The sequence below is a fragment of the Rhinolophus sinicus genome, chromosome 9, assembly GCF_057876585.1.
Source record: "Rhinolophus sinicus isolate RSI-liver-muscle chromosome 9, RSI-T2T, whole genome shotgun sequence".
Taxonomy (NCBI): domain Eukaryota; kingdom Metazoa; phylum Chordata; class Mammalia; order Chiroptera; family Rhinolophidae; genus Rhinolophus; species Rhinolophus sinicus.
This window is the reverse complement of record NC_142509.1, coordinates 28054351-28072813: the sequence shown is the minus strand read 5'-3', so window position 1 is coordinate 28072813 and position 18463 is coordinate 28054351. Positions and strand designations below refer to the sequence as shown.

The window sequence follows — 18463 nt, the reverse complement described above, 5'->3', positions numbered from 1 at the left end:
TCAAGATTAAATCAAAGCGTTTATTGAACACTCCTCCTTCAAACAACCTGCATTTAAACCCTTCCCCTGACCGGTGAACTGCCAGGGCTGCGAGAGTATCGTTCCCACCTGACAGGGGTCAGATCCAATCGGGCCACACAACATTGAAAAGCCACGCCAAGACACCCCACACTGGGCAGACCTCCACAGCTCGGTGCCCCACCTGGGACCAAAGCGAAAGGTTGGTAGCGTGGCTCTGGAACCAGAGCTCAAGCACAGGAGAAGAGGAGCTGGGCGCCTGACCCTACGTGCGCCAGACCAGCCATGCTACGCTGGACGATCGGCTCTTGGCTCCCATGTGGTGAGGCTCCCCCATGTGCTTTGTCTTCTCTTCTCCAAAGGAAAGGGTGAGAGATGGAGGAGGCAATTTTGTGTGGGTTTGATTTAAGGCTTTGGCTGTGGTCTGTTGATGTATTAAAATACTTTCTGGGAAGGCCATCTCCTAAGCTCCCCGTCCCGTCGGAACAAACGTTATTTTCAAAAATGAAAACACTGAACAGACGAGTGGAGCTGAAATGCTGCCTTGCAGCGGGCGGGGCCAGGCCCCTCATGTCAGAATGGTGTCGTCTACCGGCTCTGTGGAGTCGGCCTGGCTGGCCAGCTTCTTCAGGGACCTTCGGTTGCACTCATTCAGCACCTCCAAACTGGCCACATCCAGGATCTTGGAGAGGGACTGTGGGAAGATGGCAATGAGGAGACCCAGTCAGAAAATAGGGCTTCAGATTTCCCCAATCAAAGGCAAAGCTGAGGTTAACCTCAGAACTAGAACCACTAAAGGGAATCTGGCAAAATAAGGGAATCAGACGGGTCCAGGGAAAGCCAAAAAAACCACTCATCATGCTTTTCATGTGGCGAGGCAGTCAGTGGTGGTCAGCGTTCTCAGTGCTTTAACGGTGGCCTGGGGGCAGGGACTCAGTGAGCAGGGCTCTGGGCTTCACAGAGCAGCCTGGCTGGCCTGTTTTAGAGGTTTGGGTGCCACATGAGATTTTATTGGAAGAAAGGGCTCTGTTGCTGGAAGAAGTCTCAACACCACAGGAAGAGAGGAATGTGTCTGCAGGTACCCGGCCAGTCACCGGACCAGGTCTGCCCCGCCACACCCACGCACCCGGGGGGCAGAGGAGACTAGGGCCACGCAGAAGGAGCCCTGCAGGACAAAGGCCCACAGCACAGCACGCCCCGGGAGGCCCCAGGCCCAGGCTCCCACCTGAAACACCTCTTCTCCCTGTCTCATCTTGAGGAGGTTGACAATCGCCTGGTCGCTGTAGGCCCGAACGACAGTGTTTTTATCCTTGGTATTGTCGAGAAGAGCCTTCAGGATGGGTTTGATGGCTTGGGGGTCCAGGGGGGGCAGTGGGTCCTTGTTTGCCCACCAGATCATTTTCTCGGCCACCAGCCTGATGTCACTGGAGGGGTTCTGCAGACACTGAAGAGGAGCACGGGCTTTTAGTCAGGCATATCCAGTCTGTTTCTCAAAAGAGCCCACATTTCCGCCCTGACACTCTTTCTTCTTCAGGGAGACTCACCCCACTGCTCCCTTCAGACACCTTCCTGCCATGGGAGGGTGACAGGGCGTGATGCCCACTTCATCTTGTGCCATGCTCCCCTCTGCTCAGTACCCTTGGCCCACACAGGGCTTTCACTTCCTCAAACATACCACGCACCTTCCTGCCTCGGGCCTCTGCACTGGCTGGTCCCACTGCCTGGGACGTGCTGGCCCCGGATCCTTGCTTGGGTGGTTCCTTTTCATCCTTCAGGTCTCAACTAAATGTCAGCCTTCAGACGTCTCCCCGACGGCCCTATCTAAGTTAGGGCCCTCCCCGGGCTTTCTGTGCATTTCCATCTCCAGAGACCTTGTCTGCCTGGTTCATCTCTACACTTCCAGAGTGCAGCCCAGCCAGGCGAACAGCGGGTCCTCCGCAAACAAATGCTGATGAACGGCTGCCTGCCTGCAGGGTGATGCCATCAAACAGGGCCCTGGGGGCCTGCAGGGTGGAGGCCTTGGCTCCATCCCCCTTTGGAACTTCACTACTCAAAGTGAGGCCATACCAGCAGCACAATATCACCTGGGAGTGGGTTCCAGAGGCAGAGTCTGGGTTTGGCTGCATTTCTGAAAAGGCAGGTTCTGCTCCTGACTTGTGTGCATATTCACGTCTGAGAAGCACGGTTTATTACAAGGGGTAGGGGTCCCATGTCCGGTTCCCCACCTTATACACCCCATAAGAGCCATACCTGTAAGAGCCAGGCCAGCAAAAAGGAGGCAGGGAAGAGAAGATTTATTAAGACCTGAACCCAGATCTATCCCCAATCTTACAAAATTGGGATGCCTAGAAAACAATGCCTAAAATCCTGGTTCTTAACTTGATTTGGGGGTCACAGGTCTATTTGAGAATCTGACAAAAAGCTGGGCACTCTTCAAGGGAAAAACGCACACACAACTGCTCTGCACTCCATCCCTACGCGTCCAGAGACCCCGCCAACTCTCGGTGGACAGCTCCCGGCACACAGCTGGTCTGAGCTCACCTGCGGTGTTCTCTGCTCAGGGGGCCTGCTCCCCGCCCGCTGCCCCCACTCACCTTAATGAACAGGCTGGAGAGTTTGGCGGGCAACTGCCCTCCTCCTGTCTCGATGTGATACTTCATCAGGAAGCCCATGCCCCGGACCCCGCTCACCGCGATGGGGATCTGTGGGGAGAGGAGATTGCTGGACAGGGCGGCATCTGGCTCGTTCCTCGGAGCAGAGGGCCAGGCACCACGCCATCCCCCAGGAATCTGTGGGACCCTGGCTCTGCACCCCCAGCTGCCTGCCCCCTTTACAAACACTTCACATCCAAGCCCCCTGGACAGAGCTCATGCGGACAGGCTGCCCTGGTTGTGAGGCAGACGAACAAAGCCTGCGTCACCGGTTTCAGGAACAGGGATCAGAGACTTTATCCCTAGAAGGGAACTCTAGATGCTCTAACCCAAACTCATTGTTCAGATGATGCAACGGGGGCCGAGGGAGAGCAAGTCCTGGTCCAAGGGCACAGCCAGTTACCAGCAAAGGTAACACTCAAACCCAGGCCTCTGACCACCCGTCTGAGTTCCCCGTGCTGGGTGAGCAAGGCTCTGGCTGCGGGAGGAGGGCTGTGTGGCTGCCCCAGGGCCTTACCCTGTCTGCCACGGCGCTGCTGAGGATCATCTCCTGAACTTCTCCGCTGTATCTGCCGGCACAGAGTCTGCTGGGAGCCACATTCACAGCCACGGAGAGAGCCAGGCTCCGCCCGTGCCGGACCATCCAGTCAATGCCGGACACGTCCGCTGCACAGAAGAGCACACTGGGGTCACCCTGCCCGGGACAGCATGCCCCCTGCTCCCAACCATGGGCCCGCCCCGCCGGACAGGGCCTGGTAGAACCCCCAGTGCACACTGCACACAGGCCTCCCCCCCAAGTGGCACGTAAGGAGAAAGCTCTCAGAGACCACTTCGGACTGCAGCTGTGTTCTTTGAGCAAAGATCCCTGGTGCTACTGGAGCACTGGAAACTCCATTTTGTTTAAAATGCTGGAGTCCCAAGGAGAGGGAAGTCCAGCTACCAGAAGACACTGAGGGGAAGGGGAGACAGGCCCCAATGGTTCTCCCCCAGGACTGAGAGGCCCCAAATGGGAAGTCCCCTGGTGTACAAAAGAGACCTACCCAGCAAGCACTGCTGAAGAACAGCGCTAAGCTCCTCTTCAGTCAGAAAGGCACACAGTTCCCCCAGGCATCCAGCAGAGGAGATGCGGGTGTTGTCCTGACAGGACAGAGAAGGAAGTGAAAGGTGGTGCGAGCCCCCCCCACCCCCGCCGGGGTAAGCAGGGAGACATGCCCAGGACGGAGGACAGGGAAGAAGGCGGGACAAAGCCACGCAGGAACTCCAACTCCAGGCCTAACTCCAGGCCCTCGGTTCCCGCTGCCAGATGGGGGCTGCCATTCACTGCACTGCCACTCGAAGAGGAGGAGTTAAAAATTACACAGCCAGCACCCCCTAAATGTGTGCGTATATGGTAATCACCATCACAATGGCAAGAATCACCGTATTTACATAGCACCTTTCTTAGGAAGTCTGAATGCTTTCATCATGATCTCAATTACTATCCACAGCCCTGTGAGGCAGGGAGGGGCAGAGAGAGGCTCCATCACCAGAGAACCTCGCTGGAACTCCTCTCCCCCACAAGTCTTGTGTCCAGAGCGACTCCCTGCTCTCTCTACTGTGTCAGTGTGCCACTGCCACCTACACTACTTTAGGGTTTGTCGTAGGAAGTCACTCTGAAGCCACTAATCAATCCCAGGACGACAGGTAAAGGCCAAGCATTTTGTCAGTCCACGCCAGATGCTGGAGTGGCCCCTTACCGCCCCTCCCTAGCCAGCTAACGAAGGGACACTGAGCGAGTGCATTTTAGGTTAATGTGCTGCATTAGCAATAAGTGCCAACTGGATGTGCGTCCCTCCAAACAAAACAAAACAAAACAAACAACCAGGGACTCGACGGCTTGTGGAGAGGCTGATGCCAGGTGGGCACCTGGATTGCCACCTTCGATCGGGGCAAGTTCTGAGGGGGAGGAAGGTGCTCTGCCAGCGGTTTGGGCCTCTGCGTTCCAACCAGCAGCCCAGGTGCCAAGCAAAGCCAAAGCTGGCTCTCTAGACACCCACTCACTCCAATGGGTTCCATTTTAAACTCCATTGTGGTGAAATGCAAATTGGTTTAAATACTCACTTTTACTTGCACTGTCAATGGCCCTATAAAAACTCTGACAGACTGTGACCGAAAGAAGGAAGAGTGTCCCACCTGTACCCCAGAAAGGCCGGGGCTTTCCTCAGAGAGCAGGTGGCTGGGGATTACACCACACGTGAGGAGCCGTGATAAGTGCAGCAGAAATAATGGCCGACCCCCGTCTGGGGGCCCACAAGAAGTGTACACGTGAACCCAAAGTCCTCTCTCCAGAGATTAGCCCCACAAGTATAAACTAAGCCATACAACAGAGGGCTGTTGTCGAAGGAGAAAGAGAAAATTCTTATCCACAGACGCGGCCCCTACTGGACCTGCCACAGCACCGCGCAGCCAATGGGTTGTTAACAAACGCTTCCCAGACTGGGCGAGGAAGCGCCACACTGACAACCGGGACAGAACCAGGGGTCTCACGGCTCAGATTCTGGTTCTGAGTCTCCCACTGGCTGGGGAGTGGCCCAGGCTGGTCTCACCCTCTCAAACAGTGCTAAGAAGACCGACCACGGGGACAGATACCAGACACTAAGTTTCCTGAGGGCTGTGCCCAGGCTTTATTCACCTCTGGGCTGGGCCCTTCAGCTCAGCAAGTGTTTCCTGAACCAATAAACAAAACTCTCCCTTTTATAAACAGAGAAATAAGGGGCAGAGAGGGAGAGTGACTTGTTTAAGATTAAAGAGCAAATTAATGAGAGATGTTGTAACGGACAGAGACCCTGTATCTTCTATTTTTGAAATTTAAACCTCTGATATAATTCAGCTTGGGACTTTTTGAAAGTTTTTTTCCTTCTTTCTTTGTTCCCCTCCCCGCCCCCAAACCTTGATGACAGTTGACTACGCATACCAGTTCCAATGGTTCTGTTTCCTTTGGACCAGTGTGCACACCTGGCCAGGTAACTTGGGAGGGTTTTTTGCATCTGTACGGGAGTCACTTCCGACCCTGGGAAAAACCAGCCTCTGGGAAGTGCTTTTTCCTGAAGTTGCCTGGCCAACTTCTCCTTCCTTTGTTCTGCCCCTCCTTACAGGTCTATAAAACCTTTGGCGCCTGGAAGGCAGTCTTTGTGACAGGGAGTCTACTATCTTCCCTTAATGCTGGCATTTTGGAATAAAATCTCCTTTTCTTTCCACCAACCTCGCCTCTGGAGTTTTGGCTTTCGTGAGGTGAGCAGCTGGACCTTTTGAACAACGTGGGACTTTAAAAACCTTACATTCCTTATCTATAAAACAGAATATCAGTATCAACACTACGCATCTTGCCTCCCTCACAATCAAATGCTGCTAAACCATGAAGAGTTACATGAATGTTAGGGATGACTATGAAAACTGACCAGTGGGCAGCTGTACCAAGGCTTCTAATGCAAAGCAGAGACGCCGGCCAAAGAAAAGAGCCCACCAGCCCCCCATGGTCCTGCAGCCAGTGGTACCTCATCGTGTCCCAGCATGCTCAGCAGGAGCGAGATGATGTTTTTCCGGATGACCGCATCCACTTTGGCCCCTGCTCCCTGGATCACAAACCTCAGGGCCTGCAGCATGGTGTCCCTGCAGAACCAACACGGCCAACTCAGAACCTGGCTCTGTCCCACCACTGCTCCCGCCACAGGCACGGCCCAGCCCGGGGCTGCTTCAGCCCCTCACCTGACACCTGGGTCCTCCATAGCACGGATTCCATTCAGCAGCTCTGTGAAGAGGGGATCCACCTTGATGTGGATGGAAATGAGCTTCCCCAGCGCATCGGCGGCCTTCAGGCGCACGCCCCGGTTGGAGTCCTGCAGAGCTTTGGTAAAAGTGGTCTGCAGCTGGGGCAGGAAGGGCTTCAGGGCAATCCCAACCTGAGAGAAAAACCCACACCTGGAAGCACAGCTGTGGTGGAGCCCAAGGCCACAGGGTACTACAAGCATGAAAACAAACCACCAGGCGCTGATCCCCCTCATACACAGGCTAGGAACATGGGTCCTGTAAGAGCGAGCCACGCACAGACAGGTCACGCTCAGCCTCCTCTTTCGTTTTCAGCATCCTTTGCAGAAAGGCACAGAGAAGAGGGGGAGGGGGAAGGGGAGGGGGAGAAAAACCACGACCACGACCACCACCACCACCACCACCACCACCACCACCACCACCACCACCACCACCGAGGGAGCCGTCAGCTTGGCTTAGTGGAGACCTGTCCATGTGGACAAATGACTCGAAACCTGTCTCCAAATACATGGAAAAGTGGCTGTCAGCACCACTGAGGAACTGTTTTATTGCCAAGACAAGTAAACGGACTACGTGTGCAAGGGAAGGTACCATCTACTGAGCAACTGACACATGAGCTAAGCAGTTGACATTTAGCCCCCAGAACAATCCTAAGACAGCGACCTCAGAAAGTCATGCCTGTACACATGTGCACCCCTCTCCTTAAAACCCAGTTTAATCTCTGACCCTATGTATAAAAACGGGCACACTTACAAATGGGTCCAAGACTAAATAAAGATTTACTTATTGCTAAACAGGAAAATCAAAGTTGCTGCCTAGAAGTCTGGAAATACTGGGGTCAGGAGTCTGTAGCCTGCTGGGAGGCACACCAGAGTGAAGCCGGTAAATCTGTGAGGTGGGAACCAGCTGCCCATGGGTGACATCTGACTCAGAGCCTAAGGGACAACTCCCATGAGGGAAGAAGGCCTCATCTGTATGCAGAGTTGCAAAAATACCACAGAAAAGAACAGCACAGAAAGCAAAGTACAGATGATGCTTAATTTTTTTTTTCTTTTTTTTCAGAAAAAGACAATTCTGCAGAACGAGGCTGGTGCTCGCAATCCCATTTTTACCTGGGAAGTTGCTCCCCATACCTTTCTCCCAAAAGGGGAAAAAAGAAAGCTACAAGTTTTAAGCTTGCTTTTGTTTCCAATCCTCAAGTGAGAATTCAATTTTTTTACACAAATTTCTTGGCTCTGTTTATACTTTTTTAAACCTAAAAGGTTAAATTATTGCCCTGTGAAACATCAAAAATGGTTAATGCTTTGCATCTTTGCTTCTTACACTTTTAGCAAAAACTGGTTATTCCAGCTGCCCTCAACTTCCTTTTCATTCGTTCATCAGATTCTCTGCATCTCCCTTTACGAGGAGAAAGAATGAAATAATAAAGAACGAGAGCATATTTAAACAATGTTTTAATTGTATTTACGTGGCCCGGAATTTTTTTTCCTTTGAACCAGTGCTTCAAAATAATAGCAATTAATGTGTATCAAGTGCTTAGAATGTATCAGGCATCGTGCCTGCTATTTCATCTAAGCCCCACATTTCACAGGCCTACCTAAGACAGGCAGTATTACAACTCTCCAATTATAGTGAGGAAACAGGGTCAGAGGTCACATGACTTTCCTAAGGCCGTTGTGGCCACACAGCTACTAAGCGGTAGACTGGAACTGACCACTGCATAGCATGAGTCTAGAGTCTAAGTTCTTCACCCCCTTTGCTGTGCCATTTCTCCGTAATAAGCTGTAACTCTCCGCCATGGAATTCCTTGCGCCAGTCTCCTGCAGACAGATCTGTTCTCTAAGGTCCAAGTGGACCAAGACCATGAACTCATCACTCACTTACCTTGGCTAGCAAGAGGCTGAGTGTCTCGAGCAGAGCTGCCTTCACGTTCCAGCTGAACCGGTCCCCCAGGATGCGAATCAGAGGGCCAGTAATGCTGACCACTGAAGGCCTCAGGGCGTCCGCTGAGGTGAGGCGGATCACCAGGCCTAGAGCTTTCGCTGCTTCCTCCTTCTGTTCCGGGCTGCCAGTCAGGACGCCCTCCCGCAATACTGGAAGGATGGAGGTTACTCCCTGACAAGAAAACCACACCTGAGAGTCAAATCTCCAAGACAGCCCCTGGGTGCTTCCCACCCAAAGCAAGGCGCTCCTATCACCCATCCTCTCCATAGCTCCATGAGAGACAGACTCAGGCTGCCCGATCACAGCCTGCGAAAGTGCTGGCTGGGGAACAGTTTTGACAGTGACCAGGCCCCAACAGGCCTGTCACATAGGTATATGCATTGCTGTCAGCTCTGTGACACCCCCAGCTTAACCCGAAGGCAGCAAGAACCCTGCCCCCACTTGGCCACCATGGGGAAGAAACATGCTGGCTGGGAAGGTGCGGAACAGGACCAAAGCACTGTCACCTGACACGCGGCTGCTGCAGCTGCCCTGCAACCTGGGCCCGAGAGGGAAGGCAGAGGGTGGCCATGTGGCCCCGGCACCGCACACGAGCCCTGGCTTACCTTCTTTGGGAGGCAGAACCCTGGCACATGCTGGCCTTTGCTCTCATTCCCTATGAACCGGATTTCTTTGTGGAGCTCTTCAATCAGTGCCAGCTGGTTGCCAGCGTCCAGCTTCTGTGAGAAGCCAGGAAAAGGCAGAGAGGCTGTCAGAGTTCTAAGTACAGCCCTCTTGAGACTGCTTCAAAATATGACAGCAGGGGGAAGGGTGTGGGTGGCAGCAGAAACAAGACCGGCCGTGACTTGCTACATGCTGAAGTTAGGGGACAGGTACACAGGGGTTACGAATCTGGCCTTATCGGCGTCTGGAACCATCTATAGTCAAAGGCAGTGGTGGGGTCAGCAGCCTCTCACCTTGGTGATGGCATTCAGGGCATCCCAGCTCTCCTCCAGAACCACAGGGCTGGAGTCGTTGAAGAGGCGGATCAGGCCCGAGACCAGGCTGCGCAGGTGGCTGGAGTAGTCCGCCTTCGAGCGGGAGCAGTAAATGTTGAGAATGATGGCGGCGGCCTGCCGCATGCCCACCTCAGGGCTGCGCGTGGCTTCCAACAGATCCTCGATGATAATCCGGTGCCCGACGTCATCCTCGACTGACAGGATCACAGCCTGACAGTTGGCCATCTCCTACAACACAGGGGACAGCTGGGCTGAGCACGGCTCCTCCGGGGCAGGCCAAGACGGCCGTCAGAAAGCCCACGCAGTGATCACAACACTCACCAGCTGCTCGTCCGGAGTCCCAAGCTTCTCCTTCAGGGCCAACATGACCGCTGGGAGGATCACTCCAAGGTGACGGGTCAGGGCGTCGCCTGCCACGGATGACAGGAAGGCCAGCACCCGGGTATTGACAGGCGGAGTTGTCAGCTGTAGAATGATGAACACCGTCGACTCGAGGAAAGCGGCCCGTGCTGGCTGCACTGGGCTCTGGGAGCGCCCATCCCCGCTGTCAGGGCTGAATGTCTCTCTGGGCACCTGCCCCCACCACCAGCCTCCCCCAGTATCTGACTTCAGAACTGGTCTTCCTGGTGGGCCCAGGGACGATGACGTGGCTGCGGCTTCTGGGCCCGAGCAGGGTTTACCTTGGGCACGAGGTAGGGCAGCACCACACGACTCTTGATGGCCATGACTTGCTTCAGGCCGTCCAAGGCGAATTCTGACACCTCCTCGTCATCCTGCAGAGGGACATTGGGGGCAACACAGAGGAGCTGGCTCACGCCCCACCTCTGCTCTCTGGACCCGCCACCACCGACTTCCTTCTCCACAGATGAGAAGGAAGTCCCTCCTCCCACGGCACCCACATTCACTGCCTGTCAAAGGAGAAGCAGAGCCAAATCTGCTCCTGCTGCACCCACCCTCCCAGGGCCCACACTGCGGCTGCCTTGGCAGAATGAGCCCTCGCGCTTCGCTTCTACAGAGACAGTAAAAGCCAAAGAGGTAGGTGTGCGGCAGACCCACTCACCAGCTGCTTCAGTAGAAACGGGAGGATGTCCTCCAGGGCCTGGTGGCCGATGGTGGAGTGCAGCTGCTCAAAGGTCTTGGCCGCCGCCTCTCTGACCTCCTCCAGCGGGTCGCACAAAGCCTTCCGCGCCGTGGGCACGAGGGACTCGGAGAAATACAGCACCTGCAACAGCACACGCGCGCTGGACCTGATGTGGCAGTGGGCAGAGAGGGAGCAGGAGCAAGCGAGGACCTCCGGCCCAGCCAGGCCACCACCACCCCCAAGGCTCAACTTTTCCTTCAACTTAGCTGGTTTCTGTGAAAACGTGCAAGTGTAAAAAGCAGATGTGTAATCTACCCGCGAGGAGTCTAAACCCAGAAGTAATCATTCACAGCTTGATTTTTAAGGTGAGTTCTCCAGGTACTGTCCCTCTCCTTCAGGAACGTCAAACCCCTTCCCACGTAGAGGCCCTGCGTGACATGGCCTCCTCTCCCCCAACTCTTTCTTTTGCTTATCCTGTTGGAAAACCCCAAGTTCTTCTTTAAGTGCAACTCAAATACTTGCACCTCTATGACGTCTTGGGGCTACCGTAGGGCCCAGGACATTTCTGGTCCCCTTGTAACCGATTCCACCAAAGCAGAGCTCATCTTGAACTTAGGGCTGGTTATACATTCTAAGTTCAGCATCTGGGGACTTGGTAACTATTCAATGAATCACAATTCTATCTGCTGACAGAATTTACTTGTATTCTTGACCGAATACAAATATAAACCCCAAATGTAATACTTATACTGACGCACACAGAAGGATCCAGTACCTCAGACGAGGATGCCCAGGGTAAGCCACGGGCTACATGCTTACATTTCTGACTGGCCACCCACCTCATCGCATTGGTGATTTCCTTCCACACTGTTTACACACTCAATCTACTCCCCAGGAATGTTTTGAGGCTCAATTACCTTAGAAAGTAAGGCCAGCAAAAAGGACTCCAAACCCCTTGACTGTTGCTACTATGGAAACTGGACTACTGCTGGAGACAACACATTTCCTCCCACTGGGTACTTACTCTCAACCACTCCACGCCTAAGAATGCGTGCACGCCCCCCCGCCCTCCACCACTCACACACAGGCACTCCCGCCTTTCCCCACTCAGGGTACCACGTGCTTTAATGGAACGATACACTGACACAAAAGGGATTCACCTAGAACAACCTCAGGAGTGGCAAGAAAAAGATCACTTCCAATTTTCAAAGGCTGCTGAAGGCCTCTAAATCATTTAGCTCTTAGCCAGCGAATCTGACAGGAAGCCCCCATCCACATGTACCCCTGCCAGCACCCCGCTGCCAGCAGTGCCCTCCAAAGTGATGTTCAGGTGTCCTCGCTCGGGTGAAGTGAATGGGGTGTCCGTCGTGGTGCAGCTTCTCCCGTAACCTCCCCGCAGCCCTGGGTAAGGTCACTTGGAAGATACTCACGGCGTCCCGGCTGGTGGACTTCATGATCTCGCTCAGCCCGATGCACACGCCCTGCCTCTCATCGCTCTTCTGAGACCTCAGGCCTTCCTCAAGGATGGGGATGATCTCAGGCAGGATTTTCTCCCCTAACTTCCGGACGAGGTCTCCTAATGTCCTCGCTGCAATCTGTCAGCAGAGATCAAGTCAGACATCAGCTCCCTGCAGACTCCAGAATGAGGGCCCCAGAACCTCCTAGACTTTATCCAAGTCACTGACTTAACTTCCCCAAATGCTCTTACTCATCCCTGAGGAGCTTACCCCAAGGTGCTTGCAACACTACAAAATAAAATGATCTCGGTATGCCACACACACCAAACACAACCTATAGCAAGGGCCAGCACCTCACACATGAGTAGGAATGTAGCATCTGCTGCCCAGTCAAGGGCCAATTTCCCTCGATTGAAAACTGCAGCCTAGAAGTCACTTAACCCTGAGCTTTTGCCCAAGGGGAGCTGAATTTGGAACAAATGCTTTAAAGAAAAAACCACCTCCTCTGAGGCCTCGTGCAAACCCTCCTTTAGAGACAAATACACAGTTTGCTTGCCAGGGATGAAGGTTCGGAGTGGGCCAAAGGGAACGGCAGCAGTGATTGTCAGCCTGGGCTGGGCCCCTCCTCCCAAGCACATGGGCCGTATCTCACACCACGTTTGCTTTCTCACTCAGTCTCTAGTGTTGGCCATGTGCCTGCCCACCACAGGGCCTTTGCACATCCCGTCCTGGTATCTAAAGCACTATTCCTTCTGGCGGGGACAGTCCTTCATCACCTCCTCACCTGCTTAGTGCTTACTCATCTTTCATCTTCAAGCATCATTTCTTCTGAGAAGCCTTTCCTGACCCTCTCAGTTAGATCAAATGCCCGATATAAGCACTTGCAGTGCCATGTAGCACTTGCCACAGTTACATCTACATATGTTTGTGGGATTATTTGGTTAACATCCATCTCCTTTACCAGACTGAAGCTCCACGAGGACAAGAAATGAAGCTACTTTTCTTCTCCATTATATCCCTGGTCTCACGCCCCTGCTTAGCACACAGCAAGCTTAATGAATATTTGTTGAATGACTAAGTAAATAAATAAATGTTCCCTGTTAGACAGGGGTCCCTGGGCCCTTTCCCAGTCTCTGCAGACCCAGCTTTCTCGCCTCTGAAAGGAGGCATGAGGGGCTGCTGGATCAGAAGCAAGGCCCGGGAAACTTACCGTTCTTTTATCTGCACACGTGCTGGCCAAGAAACCCAGCAGCAGCCCAAAGAGAGTGGGCAAGATCTCACGCAAGGTGCGGGGGGTATTGGAGACCACGATCTTCCAGACGTGGAGGGACGCTTGCCGCACCACCAGCTGGGTGTCCGAGCGGCCCATGTACAGCCCGGCCAGCACCCGGTTCCGCCGATCCACCCCGAGGGCAGTGATGATCGCCTGCAGCCAGCAGAGAGGAACAGAGAACGCAGGGTGGTGAAGCCCCCATAGCATGAGTGCCCGGGCATATCCCTCTGTTAGCTGAGCCCGGGCTTATACCTCTGTTAGGGCAAAACGACTCTAGGCACGCACCTTGTTGGACTGGGCAGTTCCAAAGTTGTCATCTTCGGAGGCAGTTTCCGTGGTCATCTTTCCAGTGACTCCTGAGATGTGGAACAGGAGATCCCCGAGGAGCTGAACAGAGCTGAACCTGAGAAGGGTGCCAAGAACAGAGTCACACGGGGCAGTCTCAGGGCACAATCAAGCACTGGGCACAAAAAAGACTGTAAGGAAATGCACCCCAAATATTCCTGGTGGTTATCTTGGAATGAGAGAAAAGTTACAGGCGATTTTCATTTCTTTACACTTTCCCACAGATTTTCTTGCCAAGTTTTCTATCAATGAACTTTAATAATGGGGAAGAATAAACACTTTAAAAAATAAGTGAAAATTTCTATAATAAAACTTATTTAAAAAAGAGAGCGAGAAGGCAGCCAGATGGCTCAGTTGGTTAGAGTGCGAGTTCTGAACAATAGGGTTGCCGGTTCGATTCCCACATGGGCTAGTGCACTGCACCCTTCACAACTAGATTGAAGAAAACCAGCTGCCGCTGAGTTTCTGGAGGGGAGGCCGGATGGCTCAGGTGGTTAGAGCAGGAGCTCTCCACAATAAGGTTGCTGGTTCAATTCCCGCATGGGATGGTGGGCTGCGTCCCCTGCGACTAAAGACTGAAAACAGTGACTGGACTTGGATCTCAGCTGTGCCCTCCACAACCAGACACAACTAGATTGAAGGACAACGACTTGGAGCTGATGGGCCCTGGAAAAAACACACTGTTCCCCAATACTCCTCAATAAAAAAATTAAAAAGAAAAAAAAAAAAGGAGAGCGAGAGAGCAGGAGAGAGAGTGCACAGAGAGAAGCATGTAAACAATCACCTTAAACCCCCACTACCCAGGCAACCGTCTGATACTCCAGGGACATCCCTGTACAAGCGCCCACTACAAAGACACGCACGACCCCACACCACGTGGGAAGTGAGCCCACACCACAAGTGCTGGGCCACAGCCTACACTGTTATGTCAACTATCGGTTGAGCTTTCTGCGTCAGCTGATGTAACTTCTGACAGCAGCCTTTGTAATGGCTGAAGAAAAAGTTCACGGTGTGGATGTGCTGTGACTTTTTTCAACCAACCTCAAATTTTTCAAATGATAAACATCTTTCTATAACACATCTTTAAGCACCTGACCAAATCTGTCCTTGGAATCAATTCCCAAAACAAGAATTTCCCGATTAAAAGGTATTCGCGTTTAACATTTTAATACAACTAAAGACCCGAATAGAGAGAACTTTTAAAAAGAGAATCAGAATGAAGACATTGCTACAGGAGACTGGAGAGTCACAAAATGGTTACAAGTCACAAAATGGTCTGGAGAAAGCTGCGAGTTCTTGGTGACACTCTCCTCATCATTTCTCAATGAGAGTTCCCCAAATGCAAAGCTGGGGCCCCTGGGTCTTTCTGCCCGAGCTCTCACCTGATTCTCCAGAGGTCATCGAAGAGGCCTTGCTCCAGCTGGGGCAGCAGCAGGGCGATGGCCGTCTCCGCGTACATGGAGATGAGACGCTGGCCCGCGCGCAGGGCGGTATCACGCACAAACTCGTTCTCGTCAGCGAGGGCCTGTGCACACAGAGTGGGGGTCAGCCAGGGCTGCCTCCTCAGGCACCAGCCCAGGTCGGCAGGGAGCCCCAGCTCTCCAGGACCGCACAAGCACCCTGCCCTCCTCAGTAACGCTCTCCTCGGCATGGACATCGGTGCCTACTTTGAGGATACAGGGGATGATGGGTCCCACATAAGGCGTGAACTTGTCCCCGAAGGTGATGGGCAGGTAGTTGAACATCATGATGTAGCCATCTCGGACGTGGGGCGCAATGTCCACTTTGCTGGCTGTAGCCACTATTTCTGGCATCAGCTTCTCCAACTTCTCCACCCCCAAGCCAGCCATGACCTCAGCCAATCCTGCAAGCAAAGGACAGAATGAAGCCACCGGATCTGAGGGCCCCTGGCGGACATTCGTGGACTGGCCCCTGGGGCTGCATTGGCCTCACCCTGGGCAGCGCCTGAGCGATCCACGGAGCTCTGCTCATAGGTCAATGTCTCCATCAGCCACGGCAGCAAGTCCTCAAAGCACGACTCCCCCATGCCCTTCACCATGGCCCCAAGAGCCTTTGCAGACACCGTCCGCACCTGTCAGGTAACCGAGAGCAGGGATGGGGAGTAGACGTGGCTCAAACTCAGTGACCAGGCAGGAGCAAGGAGGGCTCCCTCGGGTCTCCTTCTCTTTATCAGACAGACACAAAAGCAGCTTACAGGGAATTTTCAGGAATGAATTTTCTGGGGACTGGGCTAAAATAATGAGCTCCTGCCCTGTCCTGCCAGACTCACCTCAGGTACAGGGTCCAAAAGAGAGGCTTTCAGGCCAGGCGTCACGCTTGGCAGGTAAGGAGCCAAGTCCTGTAATAACAACGCAAGAGGCAACTCAGGTGGAGACTTGACTCCTGCTTTCTCCGGGATCGTTCTGCTGTGGACCCTAACCTCACCCTTCTGCTGACGAGGAGCGCTCAGCAGGGCTGCTTGCAGAACAGCCAGGAGAAGGGTAACGGGCTGGTCCCTCGAAGGCACCCCGCAATTGCTCAGGGAAACCTACTAAGGACCTGAAGCTCATCCTCAAGAGGTCGAGAGAGCCACCAGCTACACTTCAGTGCTTAACGCTCCTGTCCTCCTCTTGGGACCGAGGCCTGCCCAGCCTCTGGAGTCTTTAGGAAATGATTTCAGGCACTTTCCTTTCAGAACTGCATTAACATCTTCCCGTTTTTCACCTTAGAAGGTTTATGTCTCTTAATTCAGCATTCAGCTTTAGGGAACAGTTTTAAATATAGAAAAAGCCTTATGTTCATGGCAGTGACATTTAAAATGAAAAAAAACAAACCTTGGATACTACATGACCAACGATAGAATTATGTAAGTTACAGTATGTAAACTTATGAGAACATTATACAATTATTAAAAATCCATTTTACGAGTAACTTGGAAATAAGTTTATCTTCAGGAATATAATTTTTTAAATATAATAAAAAACACGAACAGCAATTTTTTTGATGTTGAAGGACTATGGATAAAATTTGTCGTTTTTCCAATTTTTCAATTTCCCAAATTTTCTAGGATTGCTGTAACTTCCCCACTTTCTCTCTTGTGCCAGCTCAGTAAGCCAAGCAGAACTGAGGTAGATAGTGAGATCACACATGTAAGCCCTTGGGAGCAAGGAGAAAAACAAAGTCAATCTCCCCTAAGTTCCTGAGAGGCTTACAGAAGCACCTGCTTGAAATAAGAAAACACTGCAAACAGTCAAAGCAGCAGCCTCCTTCCCCACACTCCTGAGAGGTCAAAAGTGAGGCTGGACCTTTCCTCCACCTCCGTCTGCAACAGGGGCCGACTGGGATGGGCCTCCCCTGGGCTGAGCTAATGGGGACTCGATCACTGTTCTGCAAGATGCCCAGATTCCCACCCTGCACCCCCAAATGATCAGGGACCCAATGCCCACACCCCTCCCCCGTCTACTGGGCAGGGACTCTGTGCCCTACACCAGCATCTGCTGGGCTGCTACCTTCTGGTCTGTGAGGGAGTACATGTTGCCAATAATCTGGGCTGCCATCTTCCGCGTGTCCGTGGACCGGTCCTGGAAGGCTCTCTGGACAATGGGCATGACGAGGGCCAGGGACGGGGCATCAATGAAGTGGACAAACTTGGTGTCCAGCAGGGTCTGCAAACACTTCTGGGTCTTCCTGGAGGGGTCTGTCAGGGCGTCCAGCAGGACCGGGGCAATGGCTGCATGTCCGAAACAGAGGATGGTTTAGAAGACTCTATGGTGTGGCAAAGCCACTGGGTCCCCAGACCTAGAGGGGTCAGAAGAGAAAGGAGCCCGGGGCCACGCCTCCCTGGAGCCCCACATCTCTGGAAGCCAGCCTGTCTGAGAAGGGCCATCCTTGTGTCACCCAGAGGGAGCAGTGTGGAGACGGCACCCGTTTGCACTGCGGAGCTGTGCTCTGGCGGGGCCCAGAAACTGGCTTCAAGGGGCATTAAGCTGCAGTCACACTGCTGGACCTCCACAGGAGCGCTGCTCAGGCACCATGGATCTTATTTAGGAAGCAGCAACCCTAAGTCGTTTTGCGAATGACGTCCGAGACACCAAAGGCCCCTGAACCAGTAGTGGGAGTGAAGCAAACCATGCTCAGAGCAGCTGGGCCCAGGTAAAATGAGCTCTCAAGTTCAGCAGCACCAGCCTGGCCGAAGGAATTCCAAGAGGAATACCTGGTTTATCTTGCCCACAGGCCCAAGGAATTCAGCTACTATAAAACCCCAAGCTGGCGGTCAACAATTACAAAAAAACAAAACAAAAAAACAAATGACCCAATTTAAAAATGGGCAGAGGATTTGCACAGACAATTCTCCAAAGAAGATATGCAAACGGCCAATAAACACAAGATGTTCAACATCACTAGTCATTAGGGAAATGCAAATCAAAACCACAATAAAATGCCACTTCGCACCCACTATGCTGGCTGTCACCCAAGTGTTGACTTTGTAGACGATAATTGTTGGCAACTAGAATTCTCATACATCACTGCTGGGAACATCAAATGGTCCAGCTGCAGTTACTCAAAAAGTTAAAACAGTTACCATAGGACCCGACAATCCCATTCCTAGCTATCTAACCAAGAGAATCGAAAAGATGTCTACACAAAAAAACTTGTACACAAATGTTCGCACTACTCTTTACAGCCCTAAGGTGGAAACAACCCAAATGTCCATCAACAGACGAATAAACAACATGTGGTCTATACGCACAATGGATTATTACTGGGCTGTGAAAAGGAATGAGGTACAGATACATCTACAGTGTGGCTGAAACTTAAAGACGTGGTTCAAGTGCAAGAAGCCTCACGCAAAAGGCCACGTATTATATGACTTACATGAAATGTCCAGAGTA

The 18463-nt window shown here is 52.7% G+C and overlaps 1 protein-coding gene across 1 annotated transcript in view; it reads right to left on the bottom strand.

Moving 5' to 3' along the window:
- GCN1 (GCN1 activator of EIF2AK4) overlaps positions 1-18463 on the bottom strand; it is a 53652-nt gene continuing 35189 nt past the window's right edge. Inside the window, exons 38-58 of the mRNA XM_019727839.3 lie at positions 17081-17301; positions 15862-15930; positions 15525-15663; positions 15239-15435; positions 14954-15096; positions 13512-13629; positions 13164-13379; positions 11927-12091; positions 10476-10637; positions 10096-10188; positions 9737-9880; positions 9374-9643; positions 9023-9136; positions 8358-8588; positions 6414-6607; positions 6203-6317; positions 3710-3806; positions 3187-3335; positions 2613-2720; positions 1244-1462; positions 1-712 (exon numbers count right to left, since the gene is read on the bottom strand). Of these exons, the coding sequence (XP_019583398.3) occupies positions 587-712; positions 1244-1462; positions 2613-2720; positions 3187-3335; positions 3710-3806; positions 6203-6317; positions 6414-6607; positions 8358-8588; positions 9023-9136; positions 9374-9643; positions 9737-9880; positions 10096-10188; positions 10476-10637; positions 11927-12091; positions 13164-13379; positions 13512-13629; positions 14954-15096; positions 15239-15435; positions 15525-15663; positions 15862-15930; positions 17081-17301 (3290 nt within the window). The 3' untranslated portion in view covers positions 1-586. The remainder of the gene's footprint in view (positions 713-1243; positions 1463-2612; positions 2721-3186; positions 3336-3709; positions 3807-6202; positions 6318-6413; positions 6608-8357; positions 8589-9022; positions 9137-9373; positions 9644-9736; positions 9881-10095; positions 10189-10475; positions 10638-11926; positions 12092-13163; positions 13380-13511; positions 13630-14953; positions 15097-15238; positions 15436-15524; positions 15664-15861; positions 15931-17080; positions 17302-18463) is intronic.